This window comes from Chanodichthys erythropterus, chromosome 11, assembly GCF_024489055.1.
Source record: "Chanodichthys erythropterus isolate Z2021 chromosome 11, ASM2448905v1, whole genome shotgun sequence".
In the NCBI taxonomy this organism is placed as follows: domain Eukaryota; kingdom Metazoa; phylum Chordata; class Actinopteri; order Cypriniformes; family Xenocyprididae; genus Chanodichthys; species Chanodichthys erythropterus.
In genome coordinates, this window is record NC_090231.1 from 7,237,517 (window position 1) to 7,262,858 (window position 25,342).

Consider the following 25,342-nt stretch of genomic DNA (forward strand, 5'->3'; position numbering starts at 1 on the left):
AGTAAATTATCAGGAAATTTTCATTTGAAAGAACTAATCCTTTAAAACAACAATCCCTCTGTAAGAGAACGCAGTATAAAAATGTCATTTTCGCAAATAATTTGGAAAATTTGAATGTAAATACTGTTACTTTAAAAACCCTGCATTTAAAAAAAAAATATATATAAAGAATATTTAAATGTGTTTTTATCCTTTATTCAGACTTTATATCCATTTACTAGTTGTGATGTGAACATTGAGCCCATGAGATGTTTAGGTATTTTGCTGCTAATACCAGGTTTTATTTCACGGCTGTTCAGTAAATCTTTTAACATGCCATACAATATCATTTCTCACTTGATGCCAATGCAATCTATTGAACTCTGTTGGATGTCATATTTTGTTCTCAAATCTAGAAGCTGATCCCTTTTATTGTTTGTACACCATGATAAATGGCAATAAACATGATGTTAATCACCTCTGTTGTTTTTAGCTGCTTTGGAGTTATATACTTTTCTTGTGTAAATAATTAACTAGGCCATTTACTGCAGTAGAAGGTTGTTTATGGGTATTTAACAGGATGTGAATTCTTTGATGTTTGAGGTTTTTTCCTCATAACCTCAGAAGAAGCATGCAGGGTTGACACGGTTCCTACTGTTTTCTCTTTTGTTTTGCACTAAACATTACTGCTTTTGTTTTAAACTTAGTCAAGGGGATTTTTTTGAGTGATCAAAGAAAACTACCTTTGCATGGTAAATGCGAATTAATTTCTGCAAGAATGTATTATGCTTTGAGTTACATTTAATATACATAAATATGCGTTCGGTGATGTGCAAAGAATTTAAACGAATTTGTCTTTTTGCTGATGCTTTTATCTAAAGCTTCTTGCATACTTATTCAAGGGATGTTACATCTGGATCAACCAGCAGTTCAGGTTCCAAAATATATAATGATGATATAAAATATACAGTTATTTAACCACTAGACACCACATACTATCAATTAGAGCATCAAAACAAAGTAAACTATAATTATTTATCCAATATTGCTTCTTATTTAAGCACATTAGTCATTTTCATGAAGCAGATTTTATGCTCAGCAGAGAGGAAACGTGCAAAAAGTCTGTTTATAATATAAATGATAACCCCTTATCTCACAAGCGGAAAGGATTTACAGCAGCCTGACTGTTATGAGAAACTCTAGGATTACAATCTGATCCATGTGACTGTCAGATTACAGCAGCCTTGTTTAATATGGGCCAAAGAACGACCCCGTTGGGCGACAAGTAACTATTTCCATTGGGACAATAAGCGTATGTTCCTCCAGGGGGCGCTTGGTGGCTCACATCGACAAATTCTCCATTGAAACCCATTCAAAACTCAGTAGCATTTTTATCTTTTTTTGATAAATTTATACACTAAAATGTATAATCGTTTCAATTTTGGTTTAAATTTCTACTTGGTTCACAAATAAAAACCCATGTCATCGATCTCTATAAAATTATTTAGCCATTCATCACAAACAACTGTGATTGGTCCATCCTCATCCATCAGAGATGAGAAAAGTAACAGATGTCGCCTGACAACGCTGTCAGCGAGCTAGTTGATCAGCGGTTTAGACGTTGAATTTATAACTGAATAATGGAGCTAACAAACATTTATATTGATTAAATATGCAATTAATAATCATATTAACATATATGTTTTTAGACCCAGCTGTCATGACCAATTAAGGACAACTTCCGGGCCAGCGATATCTGATGTTGAATCATGCTTGCTGCCGTTCCACCCAATTGTTGTCTTTCGGTAACTCATCACTAGCTGAAGTGTTGCTGCATTACTCATGTAACTCGTACTAGAGTAGGAAGTTAGTGAAAGCACTGCTGTGAACACATGAGATGTTTTCTCTTTGCTCTCTTTGCGTTTTTGGTTTAAATGAAATGGATTAAACGCTGCAACTCAGGTAGGATTACTTCTGATATACTTCTGTGATTTATTCAAATTATTATTTATGCATTCAAATGAATTAACTTAACTTAAATGTTTGAATCGTTGGATCATCTACCTGTTGGGACTGTCCCACAAGTAATGTGGATTAATTTGATTGATTTTACTTTTTTTTTTTTTTTACTTAAATTGTTACACTTTTTTCCATATTGTGCAAAATATTGTGGCAGACAGACAAGATTATATCATAATGCATTCTGCACATTTTTTTCATTGTCACTTTGTAGGCTAGTCAGTAATAAATCCTCCAGTGTAGAAGTGAAAGGTGTTTCCTTGAGGTGTGGGAGGGACAATGTATATTAATCGCGTGTTAAGTTGTTATCAGTTGGAGAAAAGGTTGTGTTGACGTGCATTGTTTTTGACATGCTTTTTGTGAGTTGAAAAAGCTTAACATTTTTTTTTTTTTTGTGCGTTTGGAATTATCTTATAGTAAGTAATGTTGTTTTGACATGCTGCATTGTTTTTGAAATGTTTTTGACATGCTTTTTGTGAGTTGAAAAAGCTTCAAATTCTTGTGCTTGGAATTCTCTTACACTACCTTCCATTTACAGAACACTAGAACAGGATTCCCATAGAAAGTCATGGAAAAACCATGGAGATTCAGTAGTCTAAATGTGTGGGAACCAGATAGATGGATAAATAAATTGTACATAATTGTGCCCTGAATTCAGTAGGATTTCTTTCACTTTGTTATTCCCATTATTTCCAAATTGTCTAAAAATTAGGCCTGAAATATAAACATAGCAACCAAATGGGGAGGAAACTAAACAAACTCAGGTGTGTATATATGTATGCATTATAAATATCATTCCTCTGACAGCTGCATGTGGCTCACTGTATAGCTGGGACTATACAAATGAATGAAGAGATAATACTAGTGTCCAATGAAGCAAGTGGATGCCGTTTGGACCAATCCACCGTAACTGTTAGCTCAAACCCAGCTTTACGGTCGACTTTGTTTACTTAAAAGTTAATGATTATATGCAGTCTGAGTAAGCAGTTGTATCTCACGCCCAATTTGGCTGATGTCTATGTGCTAGTTATCAGTGTGGTCACCAAAGAGATCCTGTTTTATTGGTTGTCTGATTTGAAATATTTTTTTTAGTGTATTCCAAATTTTAAGATTTTTAAACCATGATTTCTTAGAATTAGACTCAAGCCTTTGTTCAAGAGATTATAGTTGAGGTCATTAAGGGGATAGTTCATCCAACAATGAACCTCATTGGTTCTTGCAGAAGCTCAAACGTGCTGCGTAACATGAGAATGAACCTCATTGGTTCTTGCAGAAGCTCAAACGTGCTGCGTAACATGAGAATGAACCTCATTGGTTCTTGCTGAAGCTCAAATGTGCTGCGTAACACGAGAATGAACCTCATTGGTTCTTGCAGAAGCTCAAACGTGCTGCGTAACATGAGAATGAACCTCATTGGTTCGTGCAGAAGCTCAAACGTGCTGCGTAACATGAGAATGAACCTCATTGGTTCGTGCAGAAGCTCAAACGTGCTGCGTAACATGAGAATGAACCTCATTGGTTCTTGCAGAAGCTCAAACGTGCTGCGTAACATGAGAATGAACCTCATTGGTTCGTGCAGAAGCTCAAACGTGCTGCGTAACATGAGAATGAACCTCATTGGTTCTTGCTGAAGCTCAAACGTGCTGCGTAACATGAGAATGAACCTCATTGGTTCGTGCAGAAGCTCAAACGTGCTGCGTAACATGAGAATGAACCTCATTGGTTCTTGCAGAAGCTCAAACGTGCTGCGTAACATGAGAATGAACCTCATTGGTTCGTGCAGAAGCTCAAACGTGCTGCGTAACATGAGAATGAACCTCATTGGTTCGTGCAGAAGCTCAAATGTGCTGCGTAACACGAGAATGAACCTCATTGGTTCTTGAGAAGCTCAAACGTGCTGCGTAACACGAGAATGAACCTCATTGGTTCTTGCTGAAGCTCAAACGTGCTGCGTAACACGAGAATGAACCTCATTGGTTCTTGAGAAGCTCAAACGTGCTGCGTAACATGAGAATGAACCTCATTGGTTCGTGCAGAAGCTCAAACGTGCTGCGTAACATGAGAATGAACCTCATTGGTTCTTGCAGAAGCTCAAACGTGCTGCGTAACATGAGAATGAACCTCATTGGTTCTTGCTGAAGCTCAAACGTGCTGCGTAACATGAGAATGAACCTCATTGGTTCGTGCAGAAGCTCAAACGTGCTGCGTAACATGAGAATGAACCTCATTGGTTCTTGCTGAAGCTCAAACGTGCTGCGTAACACAAGAATGAACCTCATTGGTTCGTGCAGAAGCTCAAACGTGCTGCGTAACACGAGAATGAACCTCATTGGTTCTTGCTGAAGCTCAAACGTGCTGCGTAACACAAGAATGAACCTCATTGGTTCGTGCAGAAGCTCAAACGTGCTGCGTAACATGAGAATGAACCTCATTGGTTCGTGCAGAAGCTCAAATGTGCTGCGTAACACGAGAATGAAAATGAACGAAAGTCTTGCGGGTTTAGAACGACATAAGGGTGAGAATTTTTTATTTTTGAGTGAACTATCTTTTTAACTGCAAAGCGAAATTATTCATGAAATTTGGTTTAAATAAACTTTTGCAATATTGGATATTTCCTGAAATTTTATTGCAAAATATCAGTTACTAGATTTAGTTGTAGTTCCTGTAAAAGTAATTGTAAAAGTAGAAGTAAGATATTAATATTTCCTCAAAGTGTCTTCTCTTGTGTAAATAACTTCAGGATAGTTAAAGTGACATGTGAAGGCCAAGTATGGTAACCCATACTAGGAATTGGTCCTCTTCATTTAACCCATCCAAGTCACACATTAGGAGTAATGAGTAGTGAAAACACACACACCCGGAGCAGTGGGCAGTCATTTTTGCTCTGGCGCCCAGGGAGCGATTGGGGGTTAAGTGCCTCAGGTCGCTCAAGGGCACCACAGTCATTTTCTGCCGGTATTGAGAATCAAACCTGCATCCTTTGAGTCTGACTCTCTAACCATTACACCACGACTGCTCACTACATAACATATCAAATAACATACAAAACAGACTCAAATCTACTAGCTAAACCTTTTTAGCATGAGAGTTTTGAAATGATTTTGACACAGTACAAGTATTTGATGTATTACTCGAAACCCCAACTGTGATATTTTTACCCAGCCATTTCCTCAAAATGCAGAGTTTACTCTAATCCAGTCCCTGTCCCTGACAATGACTCAAACTGTAGCAGGTGATGTATCCCAGGCAAGTTGAACGCAGTAAGATTGGCCATCATCACAGAGTTTGAGGCTGTTTTGCATGTGAGCATGATATCCTGCAGCTTTAATCTTTAATCTATTATGATAAGTGCAGCTTAACAGATTATTTTTCAACATTTTCTACTCCCTAGTCTCTTTCCTGAGTGTTTGCATTTGAAATGTTCTGGAAAGGTATTATGTTTTCTGTTCTTAGACTACAAGCATTGATAGCTGGTTATGGCTGGATGGCCAGGCAAAAATCATGATGCAGATGACTTACATTAAATGGAATCTCAATTTCACTGGCTCATCATATGCATCATTCATGTCCGTAACACAAACGCTCTGAAGTTTAATATTTCCATGGGTCAGGTCAGAGCGGTTTGTTCATATCATCAAACCTACATATATGAGCCTTAGTAATAGGGATGCTTGACTTAGCAAACATCTGTCTCACCTGTCTCTTTTTCATTATCACTGATGTGTGAAAAAACCTGATGTGTAGCTGTAAAGTCAAATTGTGCATCCACACAAAGACACAGGGATGAGCTTGTGGCTTGAATTACACCCACAACATGTTAGGCCTGTTTAAAACAAATGCAAAAATGACTAATCAATCTTTAGATGACACTATAGACCATGAATCACAGTGCAGATTTATGAGAGTCTCAAACATGTTTGTTCTTGATTGATCTTTTTCCCTCTCACAACTAAAAAAAGGAATGGTAAAAAAAATCAATATGAAGGTGCAGCTAATGTTTGGCCACTTATAGATGATTAATAGGTTTTTGAACAGGCTTCCCTGAGCCTCTAACAAATGTAATTTTTATAGATATGATTTGAATAAGTATTTGGGTAGGTTAAATGCTTTTGGAAAGTTGACATGAAAGGTGACAGTATTATTCTTCATCTAAAAGTATTTTAAATAGCATTTTTTTCTATGATTATTTTATAGTTATTATGCATTCATATTTAATAAAATCTTGAATGTTTGTTTGAATTGAGAGGCTATACACAGAATATTTAAATTCATTTGTCATAGCACAGGGAAATTTAAAAGGAACTAGTGAAGACAAAAGTTTGTTGAAATGGATATTCAAACTTAAAAACAATGGTAAACACTAAACAGTTAAAGGACCTGAGACTATTAAAGGTGTTTGAAAATGAATCAGAAACTCAAAAATGTTGCATTGTCATTTGTGCCTTTGCTTTAACAGCAAGTCAAGTTACATAAATGAACAAGATTGACACGTGTCAGTTTAAACAGGGTTTAGTAATATTACAACAGACTTTGCACTTTATTTGTGGTCATTTGATGCAACGATTTTCCACAGGTGAAAGTAAACATATTTTTCATAAGGCATCTTTACACAGCCGATTTATGGCTGTTCTGAAGCGGGTCTGTACCTGCTCAGAATTCAGTGTAAAGACGCAATGCCGTGTTAAAGAAGACCTCAAATACGCCGGGTCTGACCCACCTCAGCCCCTAGTATCAAAGGCGAGTCTGATTCTGTTCTGGTTCAGTGTAAATGAACGCGAAATATAGCCGCTCTAAACCACACGTGTCATTGTCATGACAACCAAAAGCATTCCAGTCAGCTCAGGCGGCGCGAGATTCAAGAAGCAAGAGACGAAACATATAACTTAGGGCAAATAATAAAAATAATGTCTTCCAACAAGGGGCATTGAAGTAAAAGAGTCCTGTGCTCACATCGTGAAGCAAACCACCAAAATAACAGCAGAGAATCGTCGTGTGTCATCAATTGGCTTTCGCCGTTTCCTAGAGACTGTCGGATCAACGCGCTGCTACATTTCTCTCAGATAAGGTAAATGCTTAACACAATCGGCGTCACTTTGATTGTGTACTGTTATATTATATTCCAAAAATCATCTCCTTGAGGATGTCCCACACACGAAGGTCTGTCTGGTGATCTGCTGCTGCTGCCTGATACACGCAAATGCTAGCATCATTTGTTGTTTCTGTCTTTTTGAAAAAAAAAAAAAAATGTTCGACCTCTTTTAAAGGTACAATATGTAACATTTTTGCAGTAAAATATCCAAAAACCACTTGGCTATTGTTATATATTTTGTCCAGCTGATTACAAACAATATCTCTAATGTTTTCAACTACTTGTAAATCATGAGAAAATTCCCATTCTAAACAGTGACACGGGGCAGTGCAGTCGCCTGTCAATGACGTCAGTTACCTTTGTTACCGCCTTTACTGACGTAGAAACCACATGACAACAGTGCCGTGGACAAATGCGGAAGTAGTGTCTAGCGTCCAGCAAACCACTAGCTTGCTTCAAGCAGTTCCTTATTTACTTCTTGCACGTTTTATGGTGGATTGTGTTACTTATTTATGGAACATAATTACTGTTTACCATCTGACGCTGGTTCTGTCGACAAGGACAGCTCCCGTAAAGTCAAGACCGGAAAAGCGGACGGTAACGTTAATAATCACATCCACGAACATGAGTTCTTCCCGACTCCAATCCCTATTCTTTTGCACCGTCCGTTGAGATGGAGACCACATGTCCCAAGATTCCACGCTCAAACTTGGCGTCATCAAACTACGCCTTTGTTTTGAATAGGCTTCTAGCGACCTCTAGCGGAAAAAAATATCACAAATTGTACCTTTAATCCTGTTGTGAACTACCCGGTGTAAGCAATTTCTGAGAATCATAGTTGAACACTGTTGATATTTGAATTAAACCCAAACAAACACACTTCAGTGCTCCGCCCTCAAAATCCACGAACATGCAGTGGAAGCGTGTATGTCTCTTAGCAGAAGCGAAGCAAAATAAAGCTTCACGAAAAATAAAGCAAAGATGACACACGAAAAGACAAGGAAGAACCAATAAAATGAACATACTGTACACACAAGAGTATACAATGGGGGTGGTTATCGATACAGATGCCCTGATTCCGATTCACAAGATCTCAATTCGATTCAATTCTCGATTCGATTCAATAAATTCAATGATTCAGTTTTCACTGGTCCCACCAAAAAAGTAATGAATAAAATAGTTCTTGTTTTTGTTGTTTTTGACCCATGTATTCTTGTATTGTAATAAATAAGTTTATGACATTTTAACACACTATAAATTTTAGATACCAGTGAAATTGAACAATTCTCGATTCCAATTTCGATAACACAGATAAAACTACTAATATAAATTTCAAAGATTATTAAAGACAAATAACCAATAATTAATAAAAAAAAGAACAAATAATTAAACTACAAGCAAATAAATAAATACAATAGAACTAAGATGCAAATGAAATTATAAGTGCTTTTAAAGTTTTTCAGGGAGGTCTAACAGAAGTCCTCAGGTACAGAAATTGAATAAAGTAATCAAATGTAAAATATCACTGCACATAATCTTCACTGTACAAATTAAAAAAAGGTTAATCCTTATTAAAGTTACAATAACGGTATTCAGTGAAGAGCAGTGAGTGATTTCTTTGTCTTTTGTAGTCTGATTAACATTAAAACAGACAGCAGCAGGAATATTAGGCTGCTGTTATCCACTGTTTACTTAAGCCATAACCGACTGTTTACTTTCCATACTCGCAAAGGCGTGCATTTTGAGATAAATTTGTTTGAATTTGTCCATTTAAGCATAAGGAGACGTGAAAGACAGTTCATTTTATTAATTGCACGCTGTGTGAGACATGCAGCTGTTTGTGCTTCGGGTGTGTGTGCGCACAACTTCTCATACAACTCACAAGTTCTCTTTCGCTTGAACGCTTGAATTGGCAAGGCTTGATAACACGTGCAAATGATAAACTTTCGTGTCCGTGCAGCGCTGGCCCGATCAGGACACTGACAGTTCCTTCAACTGTCTGGAACGTCTTTCACACTAAAAGGCGCATCTGCATCCGCCATGTAAAGCACTGAATGAATGACAGGGTCTCTGCTGTCACGCAAGGTAAATAAGAGGATGGACATCCAGTGGAGAAGACTAGTAGTAAGATTAACCTCAATCAGATATAATGTTCAATGTTTGCAGAAATAAATATGGAAAAATCATGGACATCACTGCTGATTGGCTGACTCTATCCTCCCTCATCATGAGTGGACGCGCCCCCTACTGCTGATTGGCTCACTCTCTTCCTCCATCATGAGTGGACACACACCCACACCCCTTAACACAGAAGTCTATTTGCCACCTGATGTCACCTTTTGGAGTTTGGGTTCCTTGCCGCTGTTGCCTTTGGCTTGCTTAGTTGGGGACACTTGACATTTGATATTCAACAGCGCTTTGATCTGTCTGCATTGACACTATTCTTGAAGAGCTGCTGTGCAGCTAAAATTATACACCAGTTATCACTGTAAAGCTGCTATGACACAATCTGCATTGTAAAAAGCACTATATAAATAAAGGTGACTTGACTTGACTTGACTGCTGCTGATTGGCTCACTCTTTCTTCCTCCATCATGAGTTGATACGCCCCCTACTGCTGATTGTCTACAAGAGCGTTGTGATGCTCGGTCTGATCCAATTTCAACAGCATTTCTCAGAAATCACTTACTACACCTTTAATACATGCAAATAGTACATGTAGCCTGGAGCCATTTCCTTTATGTTTAGCATTAAATGATTTTCACACAGTATGTACAAGAAATTGGTATTAACAATTAAACTTCTCCACTTATGTGCAGGCTTTACAGAAAAGACAGATTTTCTAATAAATAATTTGAATTTACCATTGCAAACCAATAAACAATGGGAGGAGTGACTAGAGGCCTTGGTGACATCACCCAAAAAGAAAAATGTTTTTACAGTCTGTGCAAGTTAATGCATTTTGATCAAATTTTATTTTTCTGAACTCCTTTTAAGGCAGGACAATTGACTGAAAATCTAGTAATATTATTAGTATATAACTTAATATATTTTAAACCCGTTTACTACTTTATCTCAATGTTTTTTTTTTGTTGTTTTTTTTTCATTTTTTGTTTTTTTTTCCTGAATGTTCCGGTTAATGTGCCTTCGTAAACAAACAGGCTTTGACTGAAAAAGATTTGACTCTTTTTAACTAAAAGACAGGACTCTCATCTCTACGGCCACAAATACCATTTCTCTAATGAATTTTTCTAAGAGTGGTCAATTTCCTCCTCTTTTATGGTATTTTTGTTTTCATTCATTGTAAAATCAGGAACATGTGCTACAAAAGTTTTCATTGTTGACTTTAAACTGAAATTGCGAGTATGAACACTTTCTTTCATTATGTCAGTTTGTGACTTTTTTTGTGTTTAATTTGCAGGTTTTGGTCACAAGCCAGCTCTAGTGTGTGAGAGAGAGGCCTTTACGACCGACTTGCGAAATTCACCTAAACACACACTCTTACATCCTTCTCATGGAGGACAAAAAGTCTGTAATGGGCACCTTACGCCAAAAAGCCAAACTCTTTCGATATTCGCGGGTTGGCAGCGACAAAAACCCTAACAAGCCAGAGGTCAGGGAGGAGCGCTTGTTGGACCAGCGGATGAACTGTTCTGTCGCAGAAGTTCTGGAGCGGAGTCGGTCATCCTCGCTAATAAGCCACTCCCACCAGCAGCCAGCTGACCTCCGACCATCCTCCATCTACAGCAGCAGCAGCCCAGCAACCCCCCTCACTGTGACTCTGCGAAAGAGAGGGGGCGGAACCGGGCTGGCTGATTCGATGCCCATGCTGGTGGACTCGAGCAGTTGGCCATCACAGGAGTCAGCCACTGAGGAGCACAACACCTCCACAGACTCCACAGAGGAGATGGATCAGGTGCTGCACTTGAGGGATATGCAACTTCCTTCATCAGAGAGCTTGGCAGAGGTAAAGAGCGTCGGCGGTCTTGATCTTTCAGTTGGGTTAATCATCACGGGAGAGAGGAAGTTTTCTGTGACTCTCCTTTTTATGGGCACCGTCTATCAAGATTGTGTTACACAAACCTGTTTGCTCTTGATGCTTTAGGTGAACTTAGTACTTCCTCATGTTCTTTTCACTTTTTTATGAACTGCATATTTCATTAACATGACATGGAAAACTTACTTTTTCCATTTGAGTGGATAACATTTGCATGTTTTTCACTTTTTTGGCATGCTGTCAGCCTTGTAATTTAATTCAAGTTAGATTGAATGGAAAGTTTTTCACCGTCTTCTATTTTGTCTACCTAACCCCAGGGAAGAGTGCAAAGCATCGCTCTATTGTGAAATGCAGTTCCTCTGAACATGAGAAAGTCATCAATGCAGGAACTTGTTATAACATTTCTAAGCCCTAGAATGTGGTAACGCACATTTAGAGTTGCTTCTCCATTTGTTTAAAATGCAAATGATCACCCGGGAAGTGTCGAGCTACCTTTATGGTACTGAATGGCACCAAAAATAAACGCTTTAATGGTCAGGTAGAGGTAGAAGTTTTGCTAGTTATGTAACACTGCTTCCTTTTGCGTTGGTGATCTTTCTCTTTTATTGTAGTGGAGTTATCATATTTTTGATGCTTCATATAGGCACCGCTTGTGTGGATAGCATGCGAGAATATTTGTTTTTACGGGTGAGTCAGCTGCTAAGTTTTCAAGGTGATTCAGAGAGACCTTAAAAGATTAACTTGGGATTTTCAGTAAGGAAGGAAAATCCTATACTTTGCTTTGTTTGTCAGACAAGACTCTTTTTTACATTTAAGGTAATTTATGTCAAGCCTTGACTGCTTTTTTTGAGATTTTGCAGTGGAAACTTTTTAATTCCTCATGTTCTTTGCTTCAAGTTTTCTGGCTTAGCATTCATGTTCCCTGGGGCTAAGGAATTTTTAATAAACTTAAGACAGATGATCTTCAGTGTTATTATAGAAACATGTGACATGAAATTAGAAGTCAGCAAGACAAAGTAAAACACATTTTTATCACTGCTGACTTTAAGTGACTGTGAAAAATGAGGAAATGTAGTTACACCATGGGTTTGTGAATTTGTGGCTTTTTCATATCTTAAAAAATAATAATTTAACTCTTCTGTTCGTTGTGTTTTGGGAAACAGAAGCCGCATTTCAACAGAAATGGTTCAGATACGTTGTCCATACATGACAACGAGCACAATAATGTAAGTATATATATATATGTGTGTGTGTGCTTTATATTTGTATAATGACATGCGTATTACACTGGTATTACAACATAAACATAGTTTGAGTCCTCGTAATTAAAATGGCTTAAAAAAAACATACTAAATGTTTTATTAGAAATGTAAAAATGCAGAAAGTTTTCTGTGATTGGTAGGTTTAGTGTAGTGTTAGTAGAATATACATTTTGTACAGTATAAAAAACATTACGCCTGTGGATTGTCCTCATAATGATAGGTGCACCAACGTGTGTGTGTTTTGTTGTTTGGTGTACTATTAGATGATATCAAAGGACATTTAGTTCTAGGGTACATGCAGCTGACATTGTACTTTGAATGCCCATGAAATGGACCATAATGTGTTCCTGAGCTGACATTGAAGGCTCAAGGTTTGCTTCCTGACCATGCTTAAGTTGAATAAAACGTAGCATTTTACCATGGTAGCTGATAGTGCTACCTAGTACTCAATTTTATGTGGCATGCTAACAAATAAATTGAACAACATCAAAATTTCCTGAATGAAAATACAAGTATTTGCAAGGTTGCAAAATATTAGGCTCTGTTTACATCTGGGATTAAGATGCAAGTAGACGAGGGAGATGCATTCCCGTTTACACCTGGGTAGCGTTTCCCAAAAGCATCGTATGCCTAAGTTGATCTTAGCTGCGTTGGTGGCAATGGAGTTACGATCAGCTTAGGCTTATGATGCTTTTGGGAAACGCAGCCCTGGTCAGTCTCTTTTGATGACTTTCAACCACTTCTGTCCTTATTTCTTTAATGGCAGGGTCTGTGGGTGGATAAATGTATGGGCTTTTTCAGATCTTTAGATTTAATGGATGAAATTGAGAGTGCAAATGAATGTACTCTACTGTTTAAATGTTTGGGGTCAGTATAATTTTTCTTTTTGTGAAAGAAATGAATACTTTCATTTAACAATTATGGATTATGTTGATCAAAAGTGACAGTAAAAGACATTTATAATGTTATAAAAAATCTATTTCAAATAAATGCTGTTCTTTTAAACTTTTTATTCATTAAATTTTAATTCCTGAAAAAAAAGCATCATGGTTTCTACAGAAATATTAAATATTTTCAACATTAATAATCAGAAATGTTTCTTGAGCAGTAAATCATCATATTAGAATGATTTCTAAAGGATCATGTGACACTGAAGACTGGAGTAATGATGCTGAAAATTCAGTTTTCCATTACAGGAATAAATTACATTTTAAAATTATAATAATATTTCACAATGCTACTATTTTTACTATATTTCTGATCAAATGCAGCCTTGATGAGCAGAAGAGAATTAAACATCATTAAGAAAATCAGAAACATTACAAAATCGTACACACCCCTCAAACTTTTGAATGATAGTGTAAGAAAAAACCCATTCACAAATCATATGCAAATATGACATGGACCTCATAGCTGTTCGAGTATAAAAAAGAGCAGTGTTCGTTAATGGGAGATTTTCAAAGTTTAATATTACATTTCTTAAAAACTATGATAAAGCGGCTTGAAAGTACTATAAAAAGAAACTGTATATTTGAGATGTAGTAGTATGTAGAGATGTGTGGTTACCACTTCTAGATTTTTTCACTATTTTTAATGATGTTTTAGGTTTTTATATAGTCAAAATACTAATATTAGTTCATAAAGTGTAACATTTGTACAAAAATGTTGCTTAAAATAGTTTTAATTGTAACATGTGACACTGCTGTCACTGTTTGAAATGTCATGTCAGCTACCCATATGAAAGCTTGTTGTAAATGGTTTTATCATATTATTATTATTTTTTTTTTAAATCAGAATCTGGACATGAGGACAGAGACAGCTGGAGTTAGTGAGCATCAGAGGGAAACTCCGAGAACATATCTTCTCACTATATTCCTAAAGGAGGGACGTGGACTGGTCATTAGAGACCGATGCGGTGAGTGTCAAATGTCTGTGTATAAACACAACACACCCTGAAGCACTACACACATCATACATTTTAATAGCAATCAGTGGTCTTTGTATTGGTGCTTATTTGATAAGGTGCAGCCTTCAGTGGAATTGTAGTGTAGGTGACGTGTGTATTTTTGTCATTAAAATACTTCTTCCTTCCTGAGTTCACTGTATAGAGACAAATGTAAATAATCTTTCCAGACATTGCTCTGTTTGAGAGGTCTGACATGTCTACTTCTGACTTGTGGCGTGAGTTCAGGACAGGACTATTTCTAATAAGCTGTTCAGCAGGGAATTTACTTATTTGTCTGAACAGTCAGGGGTTAGAAACTCATTATTTTCAAATCATTATTTTTGCAATTCCATTGAATGCCACTGATGGCACAGACATGACTCTCTTGACCTTTAAATGTGCATTAAGCGATTTCTGAGGAACTCTGTTGATATTTGAAATCGACACCCAAACAAACATACCCCTCCCTTATTTGCTCTGCACCCCAAATAGCAAACACGCAATGCAACACATGCAACCTCTAAAGCCTCATTCAGACTGTCAGTCCACATCCGATTTTTGTGCATATCCGATTGGAATCTGATCATGTTTATCAAATGTGAACTGCAAAAAATCACATGAAATGCAATTTTTTACAAATCCATTTTGAGCTATATATGGTTTGAAATCACATTTCTGTCATGACAACTCATGTTTGGCATGGTAATGGGTATGACAACGTTGATAGTCTTGATTAATAGATGTGCTACACTGCTACTGCTTTTGGTTACTGCTGCTGCTGCTTATCATTTCTGCTGCTGTTATTGCTGTTGCAATTTATTATTGCTGCTGCTGCTACTTTTGGTTATTTTTTGACTGCTGCTGTTATTGCTGCAGCTGATGATTATTATTGCTATTGCTGCTTTTGGTTATTGCTGATGCTGTTGTTATTGGTGCGTCTGCTGCTGATGATTTTTATTATTGCTGCTTCTGCTTTTGGTTATTGCTGCTGCTGATTATTATTATTATTATTATTATTATTATTGCTATTGCTGCTTTTGGTTATTGCTGCTGCTGTTGTTATTGGTGCGTCTGCTGCTGCTGCTGATTATTATTATTATTGCTATTGCTGCTTTTGGTTATTGCTGCTGCTGTTGTTATTGTTATTGGTGCGTCTGCTGCTGCTGCTGATGATTATTATTATTATGATTGCTGCTGCTGCTTTTAGTTATTGCTGCTGCTGATTATTATTATTATAGCAGCTGCTTTTGGTTGTTGCTGTTGCTTGTGGTTATTGCTGCTGCTATTGGTTATTATTTCGGCTGCTGCTTTTATTGCAGCTGCTGATTATTATTGCTGCTGCTTTTGGTTATTGCTGCTGCTGTTGGTCATTGTTTCTGCTGCTGCTGCTCCTGCTGTTATTGCTGCTGCTGCTGCTTTTGGTTATTGCTGCTGCTGTTGGTCATTGTTTCTGCTGCTGCTGCTCCTGCTGTTATTGCTGCTGCAGCTGCTTTTGGTTATTGCTGCTGCTGTTGGTTATTATTTTGTCTTCTGCTACTGCTTTTGGTTATTTCTGCTGGTGGTGGTGGTTATTATTGCTGCTGCTGTTGGTTATTGCTGCTGTTGATTATTATTTATTATTATTATTGCTGCTTTTGGTTATTGCTGCTGCTGTTGTTATTGGTGCGTCTGCTGCTGCTGATGATTATTATTATTGCTGCTGCTGCTGCTGCTGATGTTGGTTATTGCTGCCGTTGTTATTGCTGCTGCTGCTGATGTTGGTTATTGCTGCTGCTGCTGCTGCTGCTGTTATTGCTGCTGCTGCTTTTGGTTATTGCTGCTGCTGTTGGTCATTGTTTCTGCTGCTGCTGCTGTTATTGCTGCTGCTGTTGGTTATTATTTTGTCTTCTGCTACTGCTTTTGGTTATTTCTGCTGCTGGTGGTGGTTATTATTGCTGCTGCTGTTGGTTATTGCTGCTGTTGTTATTGCTGCTGCTGCTGCTGCTGCTGTTTGTTATTTCTGCTTATTGCTGCTGTTGGTTATTGCTGCTGCTGTTGGTCATTGTTTCTGCTGCTGCTGCTCCTGCTGTTATTGCTGCTGCTGCTGCTTTTGGTTATTGCTGCTGCTGTTGGTTATTATTTTGTCTTCTGCTACTGCTTTTGGTTATTTCTGCTGGTGGTGGTGGTTATTATTGCTGCTGCTGTTGGTTATTGCTGCTGTTGATTATTATTTATTATTATTATTGCTGCTTTTGGTTATTGCTGCTGCTGTTGTTATTGGTGCGTCTGCTGCTGCTGATGATTATTATTATTGCTGCTGCTGCTGCTGCTGATGTTGGTTATTGCTGCCGTTGTTATTGCTGCTGCTGCTGATGTTGGTTATTGCTGCTGCTGCTGCTGCTGTTATTGCTGCTGCTGCTTTTGGTTATTGCTGCTGCTGTTGGTCATTGTTTCTGCTGCTGCTGCTGTTATTGCTGCTGCTGTTGGTTATTATTTTGTCTTCTGCTACTGCTTTTGGTTATTTCTGCTGCTGGTGGTGGTTATTATTGCTGCTGCTGTTGGTTATTGCTGCTGTTGTTATTGCTGCTGCTGCTGCTGCTGTTTGTTATTTCTGCTTATTGCTGCTGTTGGTTATTGCTGCCATTGTTATTGCTGCTGCTGCTGCTGCTGTTGCTGCTGATGTTGGTTATTGCTGCTGCTGTTATTGCTGCTGCTGTCAGCTGTGCCCTATAGAGAATAATGTGATTGCAAGCAGGTTGAGTTAAGGACTTACTAGCCTGCAGCATTTAGAGTTTCGTGACAGATCTTTTGTATTTTTATAAATTCCTTTTCAGTCTAACTGCTACACTTGTATTTTGGCATGGTTGACATCACTTTTTCTGCCACGTAAAACATAAGTGTCATACATTTGTCAGATACCTGAGTTTCGCTTTGGTTGTCTCGTCTGTGATAACACCAAAACTTGTGCATTGCTTTCATACTTCAGACAACATTCCTCCCAGCAAATTAAAACCTGTCTGCGGCCACACCTGCATAAATGCAAGGCACACCTTAAACTATGACTATTGACATTAAGACAGAAACAGACAGACATGTGGGAACTAGGATGTGCATTGGTGTACTTTCTCTTTCCAAGTTTATTTACTGCTGTTTATCGCTTCTGTATTGCGTCATTGCTACGTGGCTCATTGAACAAGCTCTTTTCCTGTTTACCAGTCTGTGTATTCTGCTTTAATTACATGATTTTTGGCCGTAGGCCTCTTAAGCTTTTTCAGAGCTATCCTGTTGGCACATTTTCTCAAGAAGATGAAACCAATCTTAATTGATCCTCCTTTACCAGAATTAAGAAAAACACTGTTAGAAAGATGAGTGTATTGTTACTGACCTTTTCCCACATTTGTTTATTGGTGGTGTCTTTTATACGATAGAGCAGCTTGAGGTTATACAGTCAGTATTTGCATATTAGTGTTTGCACACATGCCCTTACTGTTGATTATATATTCGCCATTTTAAAGTCAACATGAATTGCTTGAATTTTACTTCTGTACAGAATATTCAATAAACAGGACATTCAAATATATACTACCGTTCAAATGTTTGGCTTGTGGTTAATTAATGGTTTTTAAAGGAGTCCCTTATGCTCACCAAAGCTGATCAAAATACTGTAAAAACTGTAATATTGTGATTCTAATATGATGATTTGATGCTCAAGAAACAGAAACAAGAACATTATTTATTTTTTCAGCATTTATCTTTACTGTAACTTTTTATTATTGAAATGTGTCATTGCTGAATAAAATTATTTATTTTTTATTCTCAACCCCAGACATTTCACAATAAGACCAGGGACTTTAGAGTGTTGTGGATGAAGGGGCAAATAAGGGAGCAACTGAGAACTTGCACAGACTTACTGAATGCTGCCCTCTACTGGTGCAACAGGGTTATCAGGCAGCTAGGCAGGTTCCTTAGGATCTTCTTTACAGCTTTATTGAAGCCCCTATTTTGTCTATCAGTTTTTTGCAGCTGACACTTCCAGAGGTAGTTACTTTACAAACGTTTCTTTCTCTATTAAAATGATAGTCTTCTCCGGAAGCGGGCTGGTTTTGCGTCATGCACTGATGTTGCACTTAAGCATTAACCACATCCTTGTCAGAGGCAAACCCACACACATGACTAAACTAACTTTACTGCACATGACTGCAGGGAAAGCAGTTGGGAGTGCACTTGCATGAAGTATTCAGAGTTCACTGAAAGGCTATGAAAATATATTGTACCTTCCCTAGAGTAATTTAATATATCATCTTGAAGGACTCTTAGGTTACATATTAATATAAATATATTATTAATATATATTGTTATTACATATATGTAAGACACATTTTTGTATGCATTTCTTAATTGTGCATATGATATTTTTAGGGGGTTATTCCTTTTGACATTTGGCAACCTTAACTAACTTTATTGAGAAATAAAAGGTCATATTATTTAACCCTCTACGGACACACTGATGCTTGAGTTGCCTTTGGCTTGTGAATGTTTTATTTTACTCGCCATACTTTGCAGATGTAATGCATCTTTTTAAAAGATGTAATATAAGTCTAAGGTGTCCCCTGAATGTGTCTGTGAAGTGTCAGCTTTTTATTCATTTTTTTAACTGCCTATTTTGGGGCATCATTAAATATGCACCGATTTAGGCTGCGGCCCCTTTAAATTCTCGTGCAGTTATTATTGCTCCATCTGCCAGTTTTCGCTATTGTCCTTGCTTGCTTACCTAGTCTGATGATTCAGCTGTGCACATCTAGACGTCCTGCCCTCGTGTAATGCCTCGATCATGGGCTTGCATATGCAAATATTGGGGGCGTACATAATAATGATCCCGACTGTTACGTAACAGTCGGTGTTATGTTGAGATTCGCCTGTTCTTCGGAGGTCTTTTAAACAAATGAGATCTATATAAGAAGGAGGAAACAATGGAGTTTGAGACTCACTGTATGTCATTTTCATGTACTGAACTCTTGTTAATCAATTATGCCAAGGTAAATTCAATTTTTCATTCTAGGGCACCTTTAAATATTAGTGATATTTTAAATTGAAACTGCAATAAAAATAACTTATACTCTAATTATTCATTTGGCAAATTGTTTCTAATTTACACCACATTTTCACTTTAGGAACTGCATTTTAACCAAATTAATTTATATTTCCCAAAAAATTTAAATGAGCAATAGGTCTCTGAATAGATGATGTAATGACTATAGCTCAGAAATATTTAAGCAAATTTGCAGGTGGTCAGTAAAAAAAACAAAAAAAACTTCTGTCTCCATAGGCACAAGTGATCCATATGTGAAGTTCAAACTAGATGGGAAGACCTTGTACAAAAGTAAAGTGGTGTATAAGAATCTCAACCCTGTCTGGAATGAGTCCTTCTCCTTCCCGATCCGCAACCTGGACCAGAAACTCTTCATCAAGGTACATGTTTACTTTGCTGTGGCATAAATGCATTAACTTTGTGATATATGTGCTATGTTGGTATATTAAACAGTCCCATCCATCGATTATTCAGGTTTATGATCGAGATCTGACAACGGATGACTTCATGGGGTCCTACGGTGTTGTGCTGAATAAACTGGAACTTGAAAAGTAAGTCAATCCGAAATGTTTGTTTTCAAGGTAAAACCAAGAGTTTGGTGTCTGATGCTTTTGTTCTGTCTGTTCGACAGGACCAGCGAGATGGTGCTTCCACTGGACGACCCCAACAGCCTGGAGGACGACATGGGGGTCATAGTCATCGATATCTGTTTATCTGTGAGGGACGGCAAAAACAAAAAACATGTAAGAGATTTATTGAATTTAAAGGGAACTTCAACAACTAGCTAACTAAACGTTTGCTGCCTATGTGTTCACATTATTTGTTTCTGTTATGAAGAGATGGGCCCAGAGGAAAACAAGGAGCCTGACGGTGAGAAGGATTAGTTTTGAATGACATCTAATCTCTTACTAATCGTTTCTTGATTCTTGGGTGTTTGTGTCAGCTCTCTCTCATGAATTTATCCGAATACTTCCTGTAATAATGTATTCAAAGCAAATGATTCCACAAACAATGATGTCTGTATGTTAAAGGATTAGTTCACTTTCAAATAACTTTCTTGTTTCTGACAAAGACAATTGGAGAAATATTAATAAATATCCTGACACATCCGAGCTTTATAATGGCAGTATGTGTTACCAAACGAGTGTGAGCTGAAGAAAGTGCCTCCATCCACATCCATCCATCATAAACATATTCCATGCGGCTCCGGAGGGTTAATAAAAGCCTTGCGGTAATTTTCATTTGAAAGTGAACTAATCCTTTAATGTGCATGCAAACACAATGAAGATTAACGCAAACTAAAATTCACAACCAATATAACAATGATTCTCAACTTGATTTGTATTTTTTTTATTTTGCACATAAAATGGTGGCCAAAATGTTTTTTTTTTTAATTTTGATGGTTTCCTGCTCTCGGCAGCCACTAATTGACCACAGAAAGCACATTGTGGTCTATTGCAAATATTGTGTAATTATTTTAGTCTGAGATATGCCATCTTATATCTTGCATAATATTTTTCATCATTTTTGAGAATGAGGTCGTGCCGCCCAACCTGACCGTGCTGGCATCAGCCTAACTTGACTAGCTTTTACCAAGTGAGTTTAATCGGAAACATGACATGTGATGTCATTAACTAAAGATATATAAAGTGTTTTTTCCCCTTCAATTTTAAAAGTTGATACGTCTATTTATTTAGCTAGATTAACTATGCATGCATTTCAGGGCTTGGCTTTTAAGCCATATCATGTGTTTGTCTTTCAGTCATTCACTTGTCTGAGTAAAAAAGTTGCTTCTGAAGCAATATTCTCATTAGTGTTCAATCAGCTTTGACATATTTAAAGGGGTGGTTGATTATGGTTTCACTTTTTTATCTTTAGTGAGTGTGATGTTGCTGTTTGAGCATAAACAACATCTGCAAAGTTACGACGCTCAAAGTTCAATGCAAAGGGAGATAGTTTTCTTTTACAGAAATCGCTACAACAATCAGCTGGTAGGGACTATGACAAGCTTCTTCACGGGTTGGTGACATCCCAAACCCCAACATTTACATAAACCCCACCCCTGAGAACACACAGCAAAGGGGGTGAGGCCATGTTGGGCTGCTTTAGAGAAGAGGAAGAGTTGTTATAGTTAGGGCTGGGTATTGTTCAAAAATATTCGATACCGAGACGATACCGATACCTTGACTTCGATACCGATACCTAAACGATACATTTTTCGATACCAGTTTTATAAAATCTGTTTAAACAAGATTACATAACCTCAAAAAAAAAAAAATTTGGTTTTATATTTTAATTTTGTTTACTTTTTTTCAGACTCAAAGACTCATCTCCTGAGCCACTGCGGGGAATAAAAAAAGCACAAATTAACTAATTTTACCCAACACAATAAATCAGTGCAAATAGTTTTAATAAAGTTTAGTTTTCAATGCAAAAATTCAGTATGTGAGGCTCTTTTTAAATCACTCAGCAATTGTTCTTCAAAAAAATAATTATTATTAACAAGATCAAAGCGGAAGTAAGAGTGACGCAAGTTCGTTGAAATAAGAGTTCTGTGTCTTTATTAAAAGCAACACATTAATGATTCATCTCTCATCCACCCGCAATTAATTTGAATGTTATTTTTTTATAACTTGGCCCGACCTGCAGATTATCCGCAGTATCAGGAGGACGCTGATACCCCTTTTTCAGCAGAATTGTTCGCGTTCTGGAGCCAGAGGCAGAGTCTGTGCTCGTGCAGGCGAACGAGCCAGTCACGAACCAGTCGCGTGTTTCCATAGACTTGAGGGACGAAAGCTGATGTAAAGCTGCTGTGTGTTGTACCTGTCCATAACTAGTCTAAAAAACATTGCGCATTCCGCTGTTTCTGCAGGCAGTGCAACACTTTTGTTTTCTGTTAACAGTATCTGTAGTGAACCGGCTGCTCAGATAAACAGCCGTTTCTCACCCGTCCATTCGGAGATAAACTGAAAATGAAACCGTTGATTCACTCGCCCTCTCGCACATAGGGTCTCTCTCGCGCGTATAGTTTTATATATTTAGATATAAATAATAATGTAGCGCAACGTTACTTGCTCCTCAACGAGAAAGCGAAAGCATTTCTCCGCCCCTCTCCTCGGCTCCATTCTGAGGTACCGCAATTTGGTACCGAATGACAAGACACTTTTCGATACTCGGTAGTATCGAGGCAGTTCGATCGGTACCTAAAAAGTATCGAGTTCGGTACCCAGCCCTAGTTGTAGTAGAGTGTTGTTGTCATGCCGTCATTTTACGTCAGACTGCTTCACAAACGAGGGTCAATTCAACGCTGGATTTGCACAAAAGATTAACATGACGGCACATGCTAGCTAACTCCACAGAAACTACATAAATTTATCCACTAATCATTCAGAAACGTCCAGTTTCATTCTAAAAGTTGTAACTTCTTCCTGAGTCTCTCCATCAGTGTCGACTCCGGTTTGAACAATGTAAGGCTGAACACTGTTACTGACAATCCTCATTTTGGCTGCGTGAGATTCTCCAGCTTTGTTATTGTTGAGCAATCGAAGCGCAAACTGCTAAAGCTCCTCCCTCTTCTGGAAAGCGGACCGGGAGCAGCAGCTCATTTGCATTTAAAGGGACACACACAAAAACGGCATGTTTTTGCTAACACCCAAATAGACGATTTAATCAATTTAATCGATTTAACCACTGCGATTATAAAATCCACAAACTTTGCATGAGAGTTCTCAATATCACATCCCAATATTTTTACTGATCCTCAGTCAAGTACAACGGAGCATAACAGACGTCTCACAGAGTCACTGAAGAAGAGTCAACTCTGGACCGGCGTCTTTACCATCACTCTGGTGGAGGGGCGGGACTTGCCGCTGGATGGACAGGGCGATGTGTTTGTTCGCTTCAAACTGGGAGATCAGAAATATAAAAGCAAGGTACTTGTATGACCAGTTCAGCTCTTCGCTGATGTAGTTACGAACTCTTTAACATCATATAAACATTACAGATTTGAAAAGCAATTTAATTAGCAATGCAATTTTTCTGCTGTAAAGGTTATAAGTCTGCCTTAATTTTCACAGAATCAAGTGAAGAAGATCAACACACAATGGAGAGAAAAGTTTGACTTCAACCAGTTCCCTGACGGGTCCAGTATTCTTGAAATTGAAGTGGTGGGAAAAGAGGGACGGAAAAATGAGGAATGTTACGGACAGTAAGTTCAAGATATCTTCAAGAAATATTAAAAATAAACCAAGCTCTATTGAGTCGGCATAATATCAATTACATCAGATAATAATGTTTTTTACAGTTTATAGTAAGCACTAGAAGTGTGGAGGCATCGGGCGAATAATTATGTGTTAAAATGCATGCTCTTTCTAAAGTATAGCCACAAGACTTTATACATTGTGTCATGAGACTAGTTTGTCCAAAGTTATACAGTGTCCGATATTTCTACTCCTGCCATGACTATATAAAACCAGTCGATGCACATTGCAAGGATACAAGGATATCTTTTACATTGAAATAAATATATAACTATAGGTAATGCATAGCTAGTAGTTGTATACATACACTACCATTTAAAAATGTGGCATCACACTTTTTTTTTTTTTTTTTTTTTTTTTTTTTTTGAAAGAAAGAATTATTACTTTTATTCAGTAAGGATGCATTAAATTGATCAAAATTTTAAATAAACATTGTTCTTTTGATCTTTCTATTTAAACAATCCTGGGGAGAAAAAATATGACAATTTCCACTTTTTTATTGAGCAACACAACTGTTTTCAACATTGATAATAATAATAAATGTTTTTTTGAGCAGCAAATCATCATATTAGAATGATTTCTGAAGGATCATGTGACACTGAAGACAGAAAATTCAGATTTGGTCACTGGAATAAATTAAATTTAAATAATATATATGCTACTTTTAGGTTGAACTAATATTTAACAATATTACAGTTTTAACTGTATTTTTGATCAAATAAATGCAAATAAATGCATTTCTTTCAAGAAGAAATAACCAACCCAAACCAAACAGTAGTGAACACTTATAAAAGTAGTTACACCACAAAACATGATTAATTTTTCCAGCTCAAATAATTTCAAATCATATTCTTCGTAATTTATTTAAGTGGTTTAACAAAAATACAGGTCACACTTTAGTTTAGGGTCCAATTCTCACTATGAACTAGTTGTTTATTAGCATGCATATTACTGGCTATTTATTAGTACTTATAAAGCACATATTAATATCTTATTCTGCATGATCATATTCTACATCCCTTAATCCTACCCAACAAACTCAACAACTACCTTACTAACTACAAATAAGCAATAATTAGGAGTTTATTGAGGCAAAAGTCATAGTTAATAGTGAGAATTGGACCCTAAACTAAAGTGTTAACAATTGAAAGTATTCCTGTGGTAATCAACATTTATACCACAAATGCTGTCAATAGAGCTTAACTTGAATTAATCTCAGATCATTAAACTCAAAAGACTTTCACAGGGAATGAATTTCCTGCTTGTAAAGACTGGTTTTGTGTTTAAGGCCTTTTGTGTCTGTGCACATTTGCAGGAATGAGATCAACTTGTCTGGGCTTCCACTGAACAAATCCACACTGTTTACATGTGAGCTGGACCCGAGCAGAGGCAAGCTGGTGTTCCTCGTCACTCCCACTCCCTGCACTGGAGCTTCCATCACGGATCTCGTCGCCCCTCCGCTGGAAGAGCCTCATGAGAGAGACAATATGCTGGTTAAATACGTATGTAAATCCGCCCATTCTACCGCAGTACTACTTTATGCATAGTATTATTTTTTTTAAATGTGTATAACAATAAGCCTGATCCCTCTTAAAAAATGTTCTTGGCAGAGTATCAAGAACTCCCTGAAGGACATGAGAGATGTTGGTTTTCTTCAGGTTAAAGTGATCAAGGCCACTGACCTCATGGCTGCTGATCTAAATGGTATTATTTATTCCTTGTTG

General features: G+C 37.4%; 1 protein-coding gene across 4 annotated transcripts in view; it reads left to right on the forward strand.

The window, feature by feature from the left end:
* Window positions 1-1,823: 1,823 nt before the first annotated feature.
* mctp2b (multiple C2 domains, transmembrane 2b) overlaps window positions 1,824-25,342 on the forward strand; it is a 33,473-nt gene continuing 9,954 nt past the window's right edge. Inside the window, exons 1-12 of one of the 4 annotated variants that reach the window (XM_067401313.1) lie at window positions 1,824-1,941; window positions 10,509-11,054; window positions 12,248-12,310; window positions 14,141-14,261; window positions 19,597-19,739; window positions 19,834-19,910; window positions 19,991-20,102; window positions 20,197-20,229; window positions 23,124-23,291; window positions 23,436-23,566; window positions 24,934-25,120; window positions 25,229-25,322. In XM_067401313.1, the coding sequence (XP_067257414.1) occupies window positions 10,602-11,054; window positions 12,248-12,310; window positions 14,141-14,261; window positions 19,597-19,739; window positions 19,834-19,910; window positions 19,991-20,102; window positions 20,197-20,229; window positions 23,124-23,291; window positions 23,436-23,566; window positions 24,934-25,120; window positions 25,229-25,322 (1,582 nt within the window). In that variant the 5' untranslated portion in view covers window positions 1,824-1,941; window positions 10,509-10,601. The other 3 variants (XM_067401314.1, XM_067401315.1, XM_067401316.1) reach the window with 3 other exon arrangements.